The sequence below is a fragment of the Nicotiana tabacum genome, chromosome 12 (genome assembly GCF_000715075.1).
Source record: "Nicotiana tabacum cultivar K326 chromosome 12, ASM71507v2, whole genome shotgun sequence".
Classification (NCBI taxonomy): domain Eukaryota; kingdom Viridiplantae; phylum Streptophyta; class Magnoliopsida; order Solanales; family Solanaceae; genus Nicotiana; species Nicotiana tabacum.
The window spans coordinates 123,764,426-123,782,927 of record NC_134091.1 but is presented as its reverse complement, the minus strand read 5'-3'; the positions used below and the strand labels follow the sequence as shown (position 1 = coordinate 123,782,927).

Sequence of the window (18,502 nt, the reverse complement as noted above, 5' to 3'; positions counted from 1 at the left end):
AATTCCAATTGATAAATGTCGAATCTTTACTCAAAAGCCCAAAATCAACCAAGAAAATCAAACTCGGGCCCGCACCTCGGAACCTGAAAAAACTCACAAAATCTGACAACCCATTCAATTTTGAGTTCAATCATACTAGTTTCATCCAAATTCGACTCTGAATCGATCTTTAAATCTCGAAAATACACTCTATGAAATTTTAGACAAAATCCCCACTTTCTCTCTTGAAATCCTCAATCATATGCCAAAAACAAAGATAGATTCATGAAATATAATAAAAATAAGTAGAGAACACTATCCCAATCCATATGGCAAAAATCGCTTCAAAAATTATCTCAATCCGAGCTCCATAGCTCCATAGCTCCAAATATGCAAAAATGTGTGAAACCTTCGAAATAGAGTACTTTATACATTGTTCCAGGGGTACCCTTCGCGATCGCAGCCACAAACCTTGCAATCGCGATTACAAAATTTTGCAGGACAATTTTTACCCTATGCGATCACGGCCATTTCTCTGCGATCATGATGAAGAACCTTTCATTTAACCCTTCCAAACTATTATAAGATAGCTTATAGTGTATTAGCCATAACTTTTTGTACAAAACTCCAAATGATAAACAGTTTAATTTTCTGAAAACTGTACACAAAGGGCAACAACTTTTATTTTTAAATCATCTTCAAATTACTTATAGATTGCAAATTATAATTCCAAAGTCGGGTCAGTGCAGCAGAGATTTACTTCTATGCGATCGCGTGAAGGCTATCGCAACCATTTTTCCTATTTTTCTCTTTGCGGTCACAACTCCATTTTTCCTATTTTTCTCTTTGCTATCGCGACCAAATCCATGCTATCGCAATGTACACCCATGTAGCCAAAAATCAGCAACTAAAAATTGCCTAGAAATGGTCTGAAACTACCCCGAAACTCACCCGAGCCCCTCGTAACTCCGTTCAAACATACCAATAAGTCCCATAACATAATACGGACATACTCGAGGCCTCAAATCACGCATAACAACAGCAAAATCACGAATCGTACCTTATTCGAATTTGAATGAACTTTGAACTCTCAACTTTCAAAACTCGCGCTGAAACATATCAAATCAACCCGAAATGAACCCAAATTTTGCACACAAGTCCCAAATAACATAACGAAGCTATTCAAATTTCCAAAACCATAATCCGAGCCCAATATCATCAAAGTCAACTTCCGATCAAACTTATGAACTTTCCAACTTTCACCAATTAGTGCCGAATCCTTCTAGGAACATCCAAATGCAAATCCGGGTATACGCTCAAGTCCAAAATCACCATCCGGACCTAACGGATCCATCAAAACTCCGTTTTGAGATCAAATTCATAAAAGTCAAACTTGGTCAACTCTTCCAACTTAAAGCTTTAATGATAAAATTCATTCTTCCCAATCGATTTCGAATAACCTGAAAATCAAAATCGACCATTCATATAGTTGTAATACATCATACAGAGCTACTCATGCCCTCAAACTACCGAGCAAAGTGCAAATGCTCAAAACGACCGGTCGGGTCGTTACAATTCATTAGGTCATTTTTTATGGGCTCATAAAATTTTAGGCGATTCGAAGCCCTTCACTCAAATTCATGAAGATGGCATAGACATTAGCACACGAAAAATTAAAAATCAACTTGAATTATTGTTTTATGGCTCTAAAATGCCATAAAATGAGGAACAATCATGCCAAAGTGATGACTATTGTTCAGTAGGTCATTTCTGATTGCCACACAAAATATTAGGCGATTCGGAGCCTGTCGCCCAAATTCATGAAGATGGCATAGACATTAGCATATAAAAATTAAAAATCATCCTGAATTCCCGTTTTATGGCCCTAAAATGCCAAAACCTGAGGAACAGTCATGGCGAAGCAATGAATATTATTCATTAGATCATTTATGATGGAGCCGCAAAATTTTAGGCTAATTGGAGCCCGTCGCTCAAATTCATGAAAATGGCGTGGACATTAACACACGAAAAATTAGAAATTGTCCTGAATTCCTGTTTTATGGCCCTAAAACGCCAAAAAATGAGGAATGGTCACGGCGAAGCAACGACTATTGTTCGTAAGGTCGTTTTCGATGGGCCCACAATATTTTAGGCGATTCGAAGCCTGTAGCATGTATTCATGAAGATGGCATGGACATTAGCACACGATAAATTAAAAATTATCCTAAATTCCTGTTTTTATAACCCTAAAACATCAAAATATGAGGAAATGTCATTGAAAAATATTGATTATTGTTTATTAGGTCGTTTTTGAGGGGTGCACAAAATTTTAGGTAATTCAGAGCATGTCGCCTGAATTCACGAAGGTGGCGTGGACATTAGCACGCGAAAAATTAGAAATTATCCTAAAATCTTGTTTTATGGCCATAAAGTATTAAAAAAATGGAACGGACATGGTGAAGCAATGAGTATTTCTCATTAAGTCGTTTCTAATGAGCCCACAAAATTTTGGTGATTCGAAACTCGTTGCCCGAATTCATGAAGATAGCGTGGATATTAGCACACGAAAAATCGAAAATCGTCTTGAATTTTTGTTTTATGGCCCTAAATGCCAAAACGAGGAATGGACATGGCAAAATATTAATTATTATTTATTAGGTCATTTTTTATGGGCCCAAAAGTTTTTAGGTTATTCAGAGCTCGCCCGAATTTATGAAGATGTCATGGACATTAGCACACGAAAAATTAAAACTCATACTGAATTCCTTTTTTGTGGCCCTAAAATGCCAAAAAATGAGGAATGGTCATGAAAAAGTAATGACTATTGTTCATTAGATCATTTTTGTGGGGCCACAAAATTTTCGTCAATTCAGAGCCTGTCCCTCGATCAGGAAGATGGCATGGACATTAGCACACTAAAAATTGGAAATCGCCTTGAATTCCTGTTTTATAGCCCTAGAACACCAAAAAAAGAGGAACAATCATGTCGAAGTAATCATTATTTTTCATTAGGTGGTTCTTGATGGGCTCACAAAGTTTTAGGTGATTCGGGGCCCATCGCCCAAATTCATGAAGATGGCGTGACATTAGCACTCAAAAATTGAAAATGATTCTAAATTCCTATTTTATGGTCCTAAAACGCCAAAAATGATGAACTGTCATGGAAAAATAATGAATTTTGTTCATTAGGTCATTTCTGATGGGCCCACAAAATTTTAGGCGATTCGAAGCACGTCTCCTGAATTCATGAAGATGGCATGGACTAAAGCACACGAAAAGTTAAAAATCATCTTAAATTCCTATTTTATCCCCTTAAAATGCCAAAAAATATGGATGTGTCGTGGAAAATTAATGAATATTATTTATTAGGTTGTTTGTGATTGGCCTATAGAATTTTAGGCGATTCGGTATCTGTCGCACGAATTCATGAAGATTGCGTGGACATTAACACACGAAACATTGGAAATCGCACTGAATTCGTATTTTATGGCCCTAATATGCCAAAAAATAAGGAACGGTCATGGCGAAGCGATGACTATTGTTCGTTAAGTCATTTCTGAAGGGTCCTAAAAAATTTAGGCGATTTGGAGCCCGTCGGCTGAATCCATGAGGATGGCGTGGGTATTAGCGCACGAAAAATTAAAAATCATCCTTAATTCCTGTTTTATGGCCCTAAAATGCTAAAAATGAGGAATAGTGGTGAAGCAATAACTATTGTTCATTAGACCATTTCTGATGGACCCATAAAATTTTAGGCGATTCAGAGCCCATCGCCCGAATTCATAAAGATGGCGTGGACATTAACACACGAAACATTGGAAATCGTCTCGAATTTTTGTTTTACGGCCCTAAAACGCAAAATATTAAGGAACCATTATGGCGAACCGATGACTATTGTTCATTAGACCGTTTCTAATGGGTCCAAAGAATATTAGGCAATTCGGAGCTCGTCGCCTGAATTCATGAAGATGACATGGACATTACGAAAAATTAAAAATTGTATTGAATTCTTGTTATATGGCCCTAAAATGCCAAAAAATGAGTAACGGTCATGGCGAAGCAATGACTATTGATCATTAGGTAATTGTTTATGGGCCCACAAAATTTTAGGTGATTCAGAGTTCTTCGCCCGAGTTCATGAAGATGGCGTGGATATTAGCACACAAAAAATTGGAAATCATCATGAATTCCTGTTTTATGACCCTAGACCATACCCCTACCTAAAAGGTAGAGAGGTTATTTCCAATAGACCCTCGGATCAGGAAGGGTAATAAGAAGAAGTGGATAGCAAGAAAGGAAGAAAGAGGGAAGAGAAAAGAAAAAGGGAGATATAAAGGATAAGTAGTACCAAATACTAGCAACAAGAGATACAATACCTGAGGCGAACAAAACTACATAACGTAATAAAAATCTAAGAATATGAAGGGACAAGCGTGCTACTAAGACTATCGGTGAGCAACTAAAAATTACCCACTAACCTTCTACTTTAATCCTTGACCTCCACACCCTCCTATCAAGGGTCATATCCTCAGTAAGCTGAAGCAGCACCATGTCCTGTCTAATCACCTCTCCCCAGTACTTCTTAGGCCTACCTCGACCTCTTCTCAAACTCGCCATGGCTAATCTCTCACACCTCCTAACAGGGGAATCAATGCTTCATCTCTTAACATGTCTGAACCATCTCAGCCTCGACTCTCGCATCTTGTCCTCCACAGAGGCTACTCCCACTCTGTCTCGGATAACTTCATTCTTAATCGTATCTCTCCTGGTACGCCCACACATCCATCTCAACATCCTCATCTATGCTACTTTCATCTTCTGGATGTGGGAGTTCTTGACTGGCCAACACTCAGCTCCATATAGCATAACCGGTCGAACCACTACTCTATAAAACTTGCCCTTAAGTCTTAGCGACACGTTCTTATCACATAAAACACCGTAAGTGAGCCTCCACTGCATCCATCCTGCTCCGATGCGATGTGCGACATCTTCATCAATCTCCCCGTTACCTTGGATAATAGACCCGAGATACTTAAAACTCGCTCTCTTGGGGATAACTTGAGCATCAAGCTTTACCTCTACGTCTGCTTCATGGGTCCCGTCACAGAATTTGCACTCCAAGTATTCTGTTTTGGTTCTACTCAATTTGAAATCTTTAGACTCCAAGGTCTATCTCCAAACCTCCAACCTCGCGTTAACTCCGCTTCGCGTCTCGTCAATCAACACTATATCATAGGAAAATAACATGCACCAAGGCACCTCCCCTTGGATGTGTCGCGACAGTACATCCATCGCTAAGGCAAATAAAAGCGGGCTAAGAGTCGATCCCTGGTGCAACCCCATTACCATAGGAAAATGTTTCGAGTCCCCACCCACAATCCTCACCCGAGTCTTAGCATCATCATACATATCCTTAATCATCCTAATGTACGCTACCGGAATTCCACTAGCCTCCAAACACCTCCACAGGACCTCCCTCGGGATTTTATCGTACGCTTTCTCAAGGTCAATAAAAACTATATGCAAGTCATTCTTCCTCTCCCTATACTGCTCCACTAATCTCCTAACCAGATGAATCACTTCTGTAGTCGAACGCCCCGACATGAATCCAAACTGATTCTCGGAAATAGACACACACCTCCTCACCCTGGCCTCCACCACCCTCTCCCAAACTTTCATAGTGTGACTCAACAGCTTGATACCCCTATAATTGTTGCAATTTTAGATATCACCCTTGTTCTTGTAAAGCAAAACTATCGTGCTCCACCTCCATTCTTTAGGCATCTTCTTCGTCTTAAAAATAACATTAAACAGCCCAGTGAGCCACTCTAAACTTGCTCTCCCCGAGCTCTTTCAGAATTCCACCGGGATTTCGTCTGGCCCCGTCACTCTGCCCCTGCACATCTTACGCATCGCCCCTTCTACTTCCTCTACCGTAATCCGCCTACAGTACCCAAAATCCCGTCGGCTCTCGGAGTGCTCCAACTCACCCAGCACAATACGTCTACCCCCCTCCCCATTCAACAGTTTATGGAAGTATGTCTGCCATCTTCTCCTAATAAGTGCCTCGTCCATCAATACTTTGCCATCCTCATCTTTGATGCACTTGACTTGGTCTAAGTCACGGGTCTTTCTCTACCTCACCTTGGCCAACCGGTACAACTTCTTGTCCCCGCCTTTGCCCCCGAGCTCCTCGTACAAATAAGCAAACGCCGCATTTTTAGCCGTCGTAACTTCTAACTTTGCCTCTTTCTTTGCCTTTCTGTAACACTCCCGATAAGACCATTTTTCCTCCTCGTTTGTACTCTCTACTAGCTTCAAATAAGCAGCTTTCTTAGTTTTCACTTTACCTTGGACCTCTCCATTCCACCACCAGTCCCCTCTATGACCCCCGGGAGAGCCTTTCGTGACCCCTAAGACCTCTCTAGCAGCAACCCTAATGCAATTCACAGTCATGAACCACATACTAGACGCGTCCCCCCTACTCATCCAGACCCTCATAGCCAACAACTTCTCCCCTAACTCCTGAGCTTTGTCCTTGGTCAAGTTGCCTGTACACCGTCCTCTTTTTCCTACTCTTCTTGATCTCCAGATCCATAACTAGGAGCCTTTGTAGGGTCGTGAGGTTCTCACTTGGGATGACCTTGCAATCAGTGCACATACCTTTATCGCATTTCCTGCCGAGAAGATAAGCAATCTGAGTCTTGCCCATTGAATTTCGGAAAGTGACCAGGTGTTCTTCCCTCTTCGGAAAACTTGAGTTAGCAATAACCAAATCAAAAGCTCTAGCAAAATCCAACAGTGAATTAAATCCCTCATTCCTATCCCCAAAACCGAACCCGCCATGCACATCATCATAACCCCTAGCACTAGCCCCAATATGGCCATTGAAATCTCCGCCAATGAACAGCTTCTCTGTGTGCGGGATACTACGCACCATCTCGTCCAAATCCTCCCAGAATCGCTTCTTGACCTCCTAGTTCAAACCTACCTGAGGAGCGTATACACTAATCACATTTATAGTAAACCCACCAACTACAAGATTAATACTTATCAACCTATCATTTACCCTACTAACCTCGACCACGAGCTCTCTAAGGTCCCTGTCAACTAAAATACCTACCCTATTCTTACCCCCAGCGCTTCCTGAGTGCCATAATTTAAACCCGTCTACATCTCGTGCCCTAGTACCCTTCCATCTAGTCTCCTAAACACACGCTATGTTGATATTCCTCTTCTGAAGAATCTTAACTAACTCTATAGACTTCCCCGTCAATGTCCCAATGTTCCAAGGTCCAACTCTCGTCCTAGAGGCTTCCTTACCCCCTTCCCACCCCTGGACCCTACCCCACCCCATCCGAGGACATGACCTTACTCTCATATCGTTCACTACCGCCACTATAAGCAAAAGATATTAGGTAAACACTGTCACTAAGAACAAGTAGCGGGAACGAAAGACTACAAGCCTAGGAACCCGAGAGCAAAAAACAACTCAAAGGCGCTACTACGAGAACAGTAACGCGAGCATGCACTAGAACAGTGAATATACCATGTCTAAGAAACTACCCATATGCAAACAAAGAATTAAAAGGTATAGATGAAAACTTAAGCTTAAAACACTAGTAGAAAAGATAGAAAAACAAGCAAATGCTGTCTACCAAAACAATTAATCCAACTAGGGGTTACCGGCAAGGAAACCAAAACTAATAGAAGTGTACACAAACAAAAATTGTCGGCAAGGCAACGGTAAATAGATGTGTGCAAATACAATACAAGAAAAATAGAACCTGGATTACAGTCGAGGATGTGCGGACGCGCTTCCCAATCCGCTAAATTCTGTTTCTCCTTCAAATTCTTTGTATTCAAGAAAATGGAGAAATGGCAAATGGTATCGAAGAAGAGAAACTTATCGACGCAATCTAATTTAAAAGAGGAAGCGACAGAAGTAGATGTTGCTGGTGGTTGATTCGGTGGTGCAGTGACGTTCGATTGCACCCGATACGCACGCCGGGGAAAAGATATCAACAGACTAATTTGATAAGTATTATCTCTTTATACGGTAAACAAATGCGTGAAAAAGGTCCAAAATTACAGGCTGCTCCTTCTCAATCTATCAAATGCACATGTGTAATTCTCTATTTTTTGGCGGAGATTTGGTATCGCCCTTCCTTTCCGACGACGGGATTACGGTAGCCGGCTGAAGGAATTTTGAATTACTAAGAAGATAGAATCCGACTTAGTGTAAATTCAGTGGAATTCAAGAAAAAGATTCAAGAAATGGGAGTTCAAATTTGAAGCGTTATCTCAGAAATAAAAAATCAAGTAACCCGTCCAAAACTCAAGTAAATAAAAGTCAGCCTTTTACAATTCCTTTATCAAGTTCCAATATGGTTTAGGCACTTAAATTACAAGTAGGGTGCAAACATCACAAGTATAATATGATTTGGGTCCTAAACTACCCGACATAAGCATAATTAGTAGCTACGTACGGACTCTCGTCACCTCGTACGTACCTAGCCCCCCACAAATAGAAGCCCATGTTAATTCAATTCACCTATGGGGTTAATTACCCCTTACAAGGTTAGAAAAGAGACTTACCTCGTCTCAACGCTTACTTTCCGGTCCACAATTGTGCTTTAAGCCTTCAACTCGGTGCCAAACGACTCGAAACTAGTCAAATATTATATAAAATAGTCAATACATGTTCAAAAGTTCATATCCTAACTATTAAAGTGATTTCCCAACCCTAATTGAAGAATTCCTAAATTCACCCTCCCTCGGGCCACGTGCTCGAATTCCGGAAATTTTTGAAGAAAGTTATTGCCCATAACCTCATGAACTCAAATATATGATATTCAGTAATTGGAGGCAAAACCTGAAGTCACAATAAGCATATGGGATATGTGGAAAATAATTACTCCTTTATTAAGCCAGCTAAATTGAATCAATTTTAAGATCTTTCACATATTTCTTTGATATTTATATATATATATCTCAAATACATTATTTAAAAATATGTACATAATTTTTTAAAGTTGTGTATTCAAAGGTATGGGGTACACACCTTTTGTTTTTATATATATATATATATATATATATATATATATATATATATATATATAAATAAGATACTTCCTCCGTTTCAATTTATGTGAACCTATTTTCTTTTTAGTCCGTGCCAAAAAAAATGATCACTTTCCTTATTTGGAAACAATTTACCTTTATGCAATGATTTATAGTCACACAAAATATATGTGCCTCATTTTACACCACAAGTTTAAAAATTTTCTCTCTTTTCTTAAACTTCGTGCCCAATCAAATAAGTTCACATAAATTAAAATGAAGAGATTATATATTAGTGGTTGACGCGATAAACACGTATCTTAAAACTATTGTGAATTAAATATCGATTACCAGTGCAGTTTAGCAGTCAACTAAGCGAGTAAGGGGTGGTTTGGTAGGAGGTATTAGAAAAAATAATGTAAGCATTAGCTTTGTGCATTACTAATACCTTATTTGATACATTTTTTCAACCTGTGTATAACTAATACTTGTATTAGTTATACATCATACTTGGTATTATCCTATGTATAAGTAATGCATAGAAAACCATGGCATTAGTAATACCAAGGCTATTAATGCATGCATTAGGTTGGTTAAAGACAAAATTATCCTTAAAGTCCCTTAAAGCTTGAGAATATGGGGGGCATTTTTGCAAACAACTATTTTTCTTAAAAATTATGCAATGCATTATAATTTTAATACACCACACCAAACAGTAAATAAGAAATAATATCTGCATAACTAATGCTTGCATTAGTAACTCATGCATTACTAATCCATGTATTACTAATACACCTTATTCTGCACTATTCTTATACAACATACCAAACGACCCCTAAAAGTTATAAAAATTTAGCACACATCATTCATTAAAAATACGAAAATTCCTAAATAATTTCTTGTCTGTGAAAAAATAAAATAAGAAATCATATATGGTCTATATTTTTGATAGTACAACAATATCTTGCGGTCCGTCTCTTTGACACTATTATAATATCGACCCTCTCTTTTTACATTAAGGCATAAAATTGGATCCTCCTTTGGCTCTGCTTTCAATAGTCCAATCTAAAATCTCCAGCACACAGTTAATTAGAGTGTAAACAATTTCTTTAATCTTTTGACAATCGACTTTGTCACTTGGTATGATTGTGTCCTGGATCTAATCTCTACCTAGTTGATTTCTTTGACCAGATCAGAAATTGCAAAAAAAAAAAAAAAACAAAAAAAAAAACAAAGGAAATCATAAACCCTAATGGATTTAATCAGTTTATATCTTAATTTTCGTATGGAAATTGCAAGGAGGAGTACCATTTGATGATGATGAAATGGATCTGAAACCCTAAACAATAACGATTGAAGCTTTGCAACTCAGAGAAACCCATTTGCTTCATTTCCCTAAAGGTAACACTGCTGCTGCTAAATTCTTGATTGCCACTTAACAGATCTGTAAAGATTGGATCTTTGACCTTATTGACTATTTAGTTTTAGTTCGGTTTTTAAGTGACCTATGAATTTGGAACAAGAATAAGGAAATATACTTGTTAGCTTTCTGAAAAAGGGTTATAGACACAACAATTGTTGTTTAGCTTGTGTTTGGTTGAAGAACTGAATCCCTTATAAGTACAACTTGAATTGGTGAAGAAGTACTGAAACCTTGAGAAATTCTTCAACCCCTTTTGATCATTTGAGGAATTTGGAAAGAAATATACATTTTAAAGGTAAAAGGATCCAATTTTTGGAAAAATGCACGCCAGGCATCGGAGTCCGGTAGCTGGGTATAAGTCTAGTTCAATGGGGATGGGTGGTGTGGCTACTGCCTCGCGGGTTTCACCAGAAGGAACAGCGAGAGGTCGTGGATTGCACAACTTGGAGTACAGAAACTATAATCGAGGTGGATTTGGGCGTGGTCAATCGAAGCAGTTTGGGTTTCAGCAGCCTTCGCATGGAAATGACCTTTTCATGGAAGCTGGACGGTTAGCAGCTGAGTACCTGGTTTCCAAAGGGCTGCTGCCACCGAACGCTCTTTCAGGGAAATTGCCAAATGGTAACTTAAAGAGCCCGGTTGGGAATTTTCAGGGATTTAACCGACAAGATGTTGATGAAGGTCGGACATCAGCTCTTTCACGTTTCGAGAGTGCTGTAGGTGATAGGAGAATGTTTGCTGATGAACATAACTCGGTGGGTTCAAGAAATTATATGAGAGGAAGGAGAAGAAATGAATCCTTTAGAAATTACAGCTCTGAGATCAACCAAGAATTGCAAAGAAGTGGGTCGTCTGTTAGAGCCAGGGCCTACACTGATATGAATGGTCAAGATGTCGCTTTCCCACGTGATAGAGATGAACAGCAAGTGGCTAAAGATAGTAATGAGATGTTACCTAGTTCCCTTCTTCCAGGTAAAACAAATCCAGATATAGAGAGTACAGAGGAGTCAACGGGTGGTGATTCAAAACCTGCCTCGGGAGATTCTGCTAAAGAGACAAGTCTCATCAACACTGGAATTGATCTCCCATCAGAGGTTCAACCTGAACCAAACGAGAAAACCGATGACATTGAAATGTCCGAGAAAGAAGCTGATCCGGTTAATCTTCCCAATAGTACTGACGGTTTGGAGAAAACAGCTGGCAATGAGGATTTAGAAGTAAAGTTGTCCAGCGAAGAACATAACCAGACAAGCATGACTGCTAATGATTTACTTAGCTTATGCAGGTTTGGAAACGTTCCCACAAGAACACGTTCTTCACTGACAAACAGAGATTTGAAGGTTTGTCATGATTCTGTTACTGTAGATGAGAATGCTCATGAGGGCGGGCTCCCTAAGGAAACTGAAGTGCATTCCCAAGACATCCCTGTGGATGTGAAAAGCCTCAATTCTGATAAATTGAAAGCGCCGTCCACGGAGGAAGAATCATGTCTTACTTATGCCATTAAGCAGTTGAACGAGACAAGTTCCTCATCCTTTCGTGAAAGTACATTAATGAAGAAGGAAGAGAAATTAGAGGGGCTAACTGAAATTGAAAGTGGCAGTTCTATAACCACGGGAAGAGGTGAGAAAAGAGAGTTGGATGACGATGACAATTGTAAGGGGGGAACTAAGAGACCTAGAGAATTGGCTTCATTAAAAAGTGCTTTCTCAGATGACTTTCTGTACTGTTCTAATTCAGTGGAAAAACAGCTGACTTCACAGGAACCAAGGACATCACACGGAGAGCCAGTAATGTTTCTGTCTGAGGAGAAGAGATTGGTAGACATCTCTATGATACCCGAGGGTGATGTGAGGCTAGGCAGTGACTTCACGGAAAAGCAACTTTTGCCGGCTTCCTTTAAGACTTTTGATCTCAATCTTATGGAAACTTCTGATGTGAATGAACATCATGATGCCAATTCTGTTCATATCTTCCCTGTGATTGCTGAAGGTGTAAAACAAGAAGCACCGGTTGATATGCATCTGACCATGAGTAGTAACTCTAATGCAAGTAAATATGCTAAATCTGGCTTTGATGGGAGAGACGTTGAGGTGATTGATTTGGAAAATGATTCTGAACAAGAAGAGAAGGCTTTCAGTAATCCAGAGAGAAGGTTAGAGTACACCTCCAATTTACTTATCTTTTTTTTAAAAACTTTTTCTTTTGTTCAGTTCATTTGTTGAATTAGTTATTGATTCCATCTTCATGTTGATTTAACTGCTTTTGTTATTATCATTTTAAAAAAAAAAAATCCCATAAGATGGTTGTTGCCTTTTACACAGGTCTGAAGTTGTATTCAGTGGAACAGATGGTTTTTCTAATAATGCGCATAGTACCAACAATATACCCAATGCTCAGGACGGTTATGGACTTATGATTTCGGAATTACTTGGGAATGATATAGCAAACTGTTCTTCTCTACCAGAAGATATGAATTCTTTGCACAATGATATGGGCCTCCATAATGGAGAGGTACTAATGCCATAGTTTTCATAGTGAATTTTTCGCACTGATATTTGTACAATTTTTCCATTTTACGATTAGTTTTCTCTGCTTTACTTACAAGTGAAAGTGCAAAACCTCCTGTTGAATGCTTATGAAAACGCCTTGTTGTATATTTTCTTAATCACTTTTCTTTTTCCTTCAGGGCATGCTTGGTGACGATGATTCAATATATATGTCCTTGGGAGAAATTCCGATAAGTATGCTAAAGATCTCTAAGCAACACTTTTTGAATCTGAACTTTGTATTGAGTTGTGTGTGTGCACGCACCTGTCCATGGTTCTGCCATGATCCTTACCTGTATCGTACATTCATTGATGTTTTCGCTATTCGTTTTTTTTCTGATTACGCGTATTATAAAACCATGTTCCTTTGAGCCCCCGGGGCTTTGGTCTAATGGTAAGAGCACAATGCGTGATGTGTGGGTTAGGCGCGCGTCACGGGTTCAAATCCTAGCCATAGATTAAAGCCTGGTGTTTAAGTGGAGAAGGGTAGAGGGGTGAACCCATTATCCACCGAGTTTAGAACCGTGTGCCATTGGCCATCGGGGATTTCTCGGATATCAAAAAAAAGAAAAATAAATAAATAAAACCATGTTCCTTTGGTAAGGATAGTACATTAGGTTTGTTTCATTTGTTGATTAAGTGGCTTGCTCTACTTATGAGGACTACGTTCTTTCAAAATTAGGAAAAAAAACGCTATTGTAGTTTTCTTAGTTAGCAGATTAATGTTCATCTATATGGCCATAAGCATGTACAAAAATGTCTGTTCTTTTCTGCTCCTCTCTTTTGATGGATGAGAATTAAGATAACAGGTATCTGTGGTCTTCCTTCGTCTCTAAGTATGCTGAATGTATTTGCTGTAGGCTTTCTGACGGGCTGGGAGCAGCCGACACAAGAATTTGGGAAGCCATTTTAAGGTGCTATTACCCAGGTTTTCTTGAGATGTATTATCACAAAGTTTTCTTTATGCTAAGCCTAATGTCAGTTGTCAAATACTAGCTCTTTAATAGTGCAACTTTTGTAACATTGTATGCCTTCGGCAAGATCTTGCTTGTTTCTAGCATATGGACCCTTCGCCCTTCCCCCCTTCCCTGTTGTTGGAAGTTAGGCAACAATGTGGTTTTCTTTTACTCATTTGCTGTTTCACCTCTTGTTTGAATTGGAAAATTCTTCTACTTTGTTGAAAGCTTAGTGGTCAACTACTTCCTTTATTGCTCTGCTGTCTATACATTTGCTTGCAAAAAAAAATACATGTCATCAGAGGGATTGAAAAGCTATACTGGAAGATTTATAGTAGTGTTTGGCATACAATTAACTTGGTTCGGTTGATGGAAACTTTTCGGGGTCCAAATTGAAGCCTGACTTAGTCTGACAAAATTGTATCAGTTGTTGTGATTCAGTTGTATTTAGTTTTAACCAAAATAAAAACAATCACTTTGCTCCTGAAACCTGTTGATTGCTAAAGCAGATTCAACAAAAAAGGCTCTGGACATTGCATCATAACCTGTGTCCAGGGGCGAAGCTGAGACCGAGAAACGGGTTCGGTTGAACTCAGTAACATTGATCCAAACTCTGTATTTGTTAAGAAATCTATTTAATATTTACAAATTATTAATTTAAGATCTAATAACTTAAAATGGCTAGAATCCGAAACCCATAAGTTTCAAATCTTGGCTCCGCCTCTGCTGGTTGTGCCACGCCTTTCTTTTCTTTACTTTGACCTCTTATGATTTACTTTATACTTCTTGACAAATGTAACCTCTTAGTCATGGAAATTAGGTTAAACTAGAATGGTTTAAGTTATGGACTCGTGTATGTACATGCAGACATCATCACGTACTCTTTAAAACATTTTATCCTGTTGACTGCATCGTGGAAATTGCATTACTTGCTTGTTTTGTTGATTCAAATTTGGACGAGTGAATCTTTGGGATTTGACTGGTCATTGAATAACATAGATCTTTGAATCCCCTTCTAATCTTTCTTTTCTTCTCTTGATTTCCAGTTGCAGCCTCTTATTGGATTGCCGTCTTATGGAGTTGAAGTTCTCTTTGATTGTTAAACTTGTAATGATTTCATAATAAGTAGCTCATACAATCAGAGTTAAACATCAGAGTTAGTTCGCTTGGAGCAGTGCTCGGATCTGTGACTTAAAACATTATACACGGAACTTGTAGTACGCAATTCCATTCTGAAGCCAATGTAAAGTTCTCAAAATCCTATCTAGAAATGGGCCAAAAGTCTGACATGAGTGTTGGATGAATCGAAGTTACGTTTTACCTTATGATTATACCTTGGTGACAAAGGGTGAAAGCTAATGAAATGAGAAATGTGGCAAATGCAACACTTTCACCAAGTAGGAAGAGTAAAGACGAGATGAAAGCAAGAGTTTCAGCATCTTACTTTACTAGTTTCATTTCTGTATGATAGTCACTCCTACTCACTCCCCCCTTTCTGGGTAAAAGTAGAGTGAGCAACTTCTTTCTAGCTCTGGGCAAGCTGGAGCAAGAGTTCTCCATGGGAATATATATATATATATATATATATATATATATATATATATATATATATATATATATATATATATATATATATATGTGTGTGTGTGTGTGTGTGTGTGTGTGTGTGTGTGTGTGTGGGAACTTTCTTTTTGATAACTTACTGAGAGGAAAAGATAGTGCCTCTGATTCATATGAACTTATCATTCTTTCAGGGGATTATATGATGTATAGCTTGGTTTTTAGGCAAGATCATGAGCTGGTTTATGATTTTCTAGCACGAGACATAGAAAAAGAACTTCAAGTTTAACAAGTGTTATCCTTCGCTTGCCTCTCGGGCAACACTTTTAATTTTTGACCTTGAAATTTTGCGCATAGGGCAAGCGGGGCTCAAAAACTAAAGACCACCCCAAAAGTGTCATATTTCTGCAAAAGTTGGGATTATTTGCATTGAATGGCCTGGTTTGAGGCAACTCTTTAAATTTTATTGTTGTTAGCTCAACAACAATTACGCTTCAGTCCCAAACAAGTTGGGATTGGCAATAAGAATTCTAACATCTTTATTTAAGTTCAATTCATATCTTTATTTAATCATGCTGCCGTTAGCTCAGTCGAATGCAACAAAATTTAAATAGGCCTTAAAAAAGGCCACTTGCGCAAATGCCCTGGAAAATCGAAAGGAAGAAGGAAAAATTATTTTAACTCGTAAATATTTGATAGCCTATCAATTTACTCCCTAGGACCCCAATATCGAAAACCATATCTTCTTTTCTAACAATCTCAAACAGAAGATTTCATGGACGATCTCGATTGAGAATCATCAGATTTCAGGTTCAAACTTTAGCGGAGGTGAAAATATTAGCCTATTTCTTTCTATCTATCCAAGCTTTAGTGCTTAAAGTTACCCGCTATCTTTGTTGGTGAAATAGAAAATACTTGTGGACTTAATCGAGGTATACACAAACTAGCTCGGATGATTATTAAAAAATAAATAAATCCATCAATAATAGAACACTCCAAGATTTAACCCCCTACCCCCACTTCGATTATTTTGCACTATCATTTTCCATTTTTTTTCCTCGTCAACACTAGCGTCATGTGGTTTTCCAGATCATCAGCACACTACGTTGTCCCACTTGGTTCTCATCTCCTTATTAAAAGTTGTGGCTCTCCCACGTTCCACCCAATCCTTTCTCATTTCATCTCACCCATTTATTTGTCTCAATTCTCAAAATTTTATATAATTCGTTTCATGTTATGTGAATGTAATTGTACACGACTTTAACACGTTGATTTGGTTTAAATATTATAAAGGGTAGCTAGGTGCACTAAACTTCCGCTATGCACGGGGTTCTGGCAGTGGCGGAATCAGGATTTTCATTAAGGGGAGTCAAAACATAAAGAAATAAACTCATCAAGAAGTTAAGAGTGTCATTATATAGTATATATACATATTTTAAAAAAAATTACCTAGCTATGCAGTGTAATTTTCAGGCGAAGGGATGTCAGTTGACACCCCTTTGGTGTATGTGGCTCCGCCACTGAGTCCGGGAAAGGACCGAACCATAAAGGTCTATCTTACGCAGTCTTATCCTGCATTTCTGCAAGAAGCTGTTTCCATGACTTGAACTTGTGACCTCCTGGTCACATGACAACAACTTTACCTGTTACGCCAAGGCTCTCCTTCTTGATTTAAATATTATAAGAAGGAAAAAAAGTTATCAACAGATACCCAATTCGTTTCAATTCATATAAATTATAATGCTCATTTCATTTCAATTAATGATATTGTTTTACAGAGCTAGTAGACTTCCAAGAATTTAAATTTAAACATTGATACGATATTTCTCTGAATTTAACTATTTAATTATTGTTTTAATATCTCCTTTCGTATCACTAATATAATAAGAAGTTAAACTAACGTTTTAAATTTGGTTCTTAGCTGAGGGCCACAACTAGAGAAGAAGTTCAATTGAATCTTTGTTGAAAAATCGTATGCTCAAATAGAGCAAATAATAGTATAAAACTTTTGAATCTTCTTGTAATGATAAAGGTAGTTTAAAAATTATTTTATGTCAGAAGATTATTTTTTTGAATTTTATTATTAAAATTGCTGGCTCCACCATTAGTCATCCACAATATTGGAAAAAGATATGTTATAAGAAGTACCGTATTTTGATAGTTGTACAAAATATGTACTACTTTTTCTATCTCAATTTATGTCAAACTATTTCCTTTTTAGATCAGACTTCATTTGTGAATTTTCGGGAGATTTTGTTGTTATTTCTTTTTTTAGTCTATTCTAAAAAAAATGATATCTTTCTATAATTAAAAATAATTTAGCTTTAAACTTATCATTTTACTCTTGATTAGATGATTTATAGTCATACAACTTCTTGCGGCTTGTTTTAGACCACAAAATTCAAAAGTCTTTATTTTTTTTAAACCTCGTGTCCAATCAAATACAATCATATAAATTAGAATGGATGGAGTATTTATGGCAAAATATTGAGTATTTTTTTAATACCCGTGGCATATGGGCCATCTTGCACGCATTTTGACTAATTTCACAGGATACCTGAGTATTTATGAAACAATATTAAGTATTTTGAAATATCCTTAAATAAAGAAAATATAATATAAATTGAATAGAAAGAATAATACTATAAATTATTATTTCTAATGCCTCAGGCTTTGGTTTAGTGGTAGGAGCATAACTTGTAATATGTCATGTCACGAATTCTAGAATCCGCCTTAAATAAAAAAAAAAAATAGAGGGGCGAATTCATTATCTATAGACACCATTTGTCCTCGAGGATTTATTGGTTATTAAATAAAATCACAACTCAAATGTTATGTCACTAGTTAAGAAAATAAAAATAAAATGTTGTGACTAGTCTGACACTCTGACTCCTTCCTATGTTCATATAATTAAATCATTGAAAAGATAAGAATTATTAACTACTCCCAACCCGACCCGATCTACCCCACTC

The 18,502-nt window shown here is 37.8% G+C and overlaps 3 protein-coding genes across 3 annotated transcripts; 1 reads left to right on the top strand and 2 right to left on the bottom strand.

Annotated features, from left to right (window-relative positions):
* Positions 1–6,114: 6,114 nt before the first annotated feature.
* On the bottom strand, positions 6,115–6,444 carry LOC142167371 (uncharacterized). Its single transcript, XM_075227535.1, has one exon. The coding sequence runs from the start codon at positions 6,442–6,444 to the stop codon at positions 6,115–6,117; it is 330 nt and encodes a 109-aa protein (XP_075083636.1).
* A 16-nt stretch (positions 6,445–6,460) lies between these two features.
* LOC107822117 (uncharacterized) lies at positions 6,461–6,919 on the bottom strand. Its single transcript, XM_016648620.1, has one exon. The coding sequence runs from the start codon at positions 6,917–6,919 to the stop codon at positions 6,461–6,463; it is 459 nt and encodes a 152-aa protein (XP_016504106.1).
* Positions 6,920–9,992: 3,073 nt separating this feature from the next.
* Positions 9,993–15,367, top strand: LOC107826548 (uncharacterized protein At4g26450-like). Its single transcript, XM_075227015.1, has 5 exons — positions 9,993–12,620; positions 12,790–12,979; positions 13,155–13,209; positions 13,875–13,928; positions 15,017–15,367. The coding sequence occupies exons 1-4, from the start codon at positions 10,786–10,788 to the stop codon at positions 13,925–13,927; spliced, it is 2,133 nt and encodes a 710-aa protein (XP_075083116.1). The 5' UTR covers positions 9,993–10,785; the 3' UTR covers position 13,928; positions 15,017–15,367.
* Positions 15,368–18,502: the final 3,135 nt, after the last annotated feature.

Bases quoted from the DNA above. Each gene is read 5' to 3' on its own strand.
- LOC107822117 (XM_016648620.1), bottom strand. From the start codon at position 6,919: ATGGTGCGTAGTATCCCGCACACAGAGAAGCTGTTCATTGGCGGAGAT.
- LOC107826548 (XM_075227015.1), top strand. From the start codon at position 10,786: ATGCACGCCAGGCATCGGAGTCCGGTAGCTGGGTATAAGTCTAGTTCA. The intron at 12,621-12,789 runs GTTAGAGTACAC...CCTTTTACACAG, and splicing joins TTCAGTAATCCAGAGAGAAG to GTCTGAAGTTGTATTCAGTG. The intron at 12,980-13,154 runs GTACTAATGCCA...TTTTTCCTTCAG, and splicing joins TGGGCCTCCATAATGGAGAG to GGCATGCTTGGTGACGATGA.
- LOC142167371 (XM_075227535.1), bottom strand. From the start codon at position 6,444: ATGTGGTTCATGACTGTGAATTGCATTAGGGTTGCTGCTAGAGAGGTC.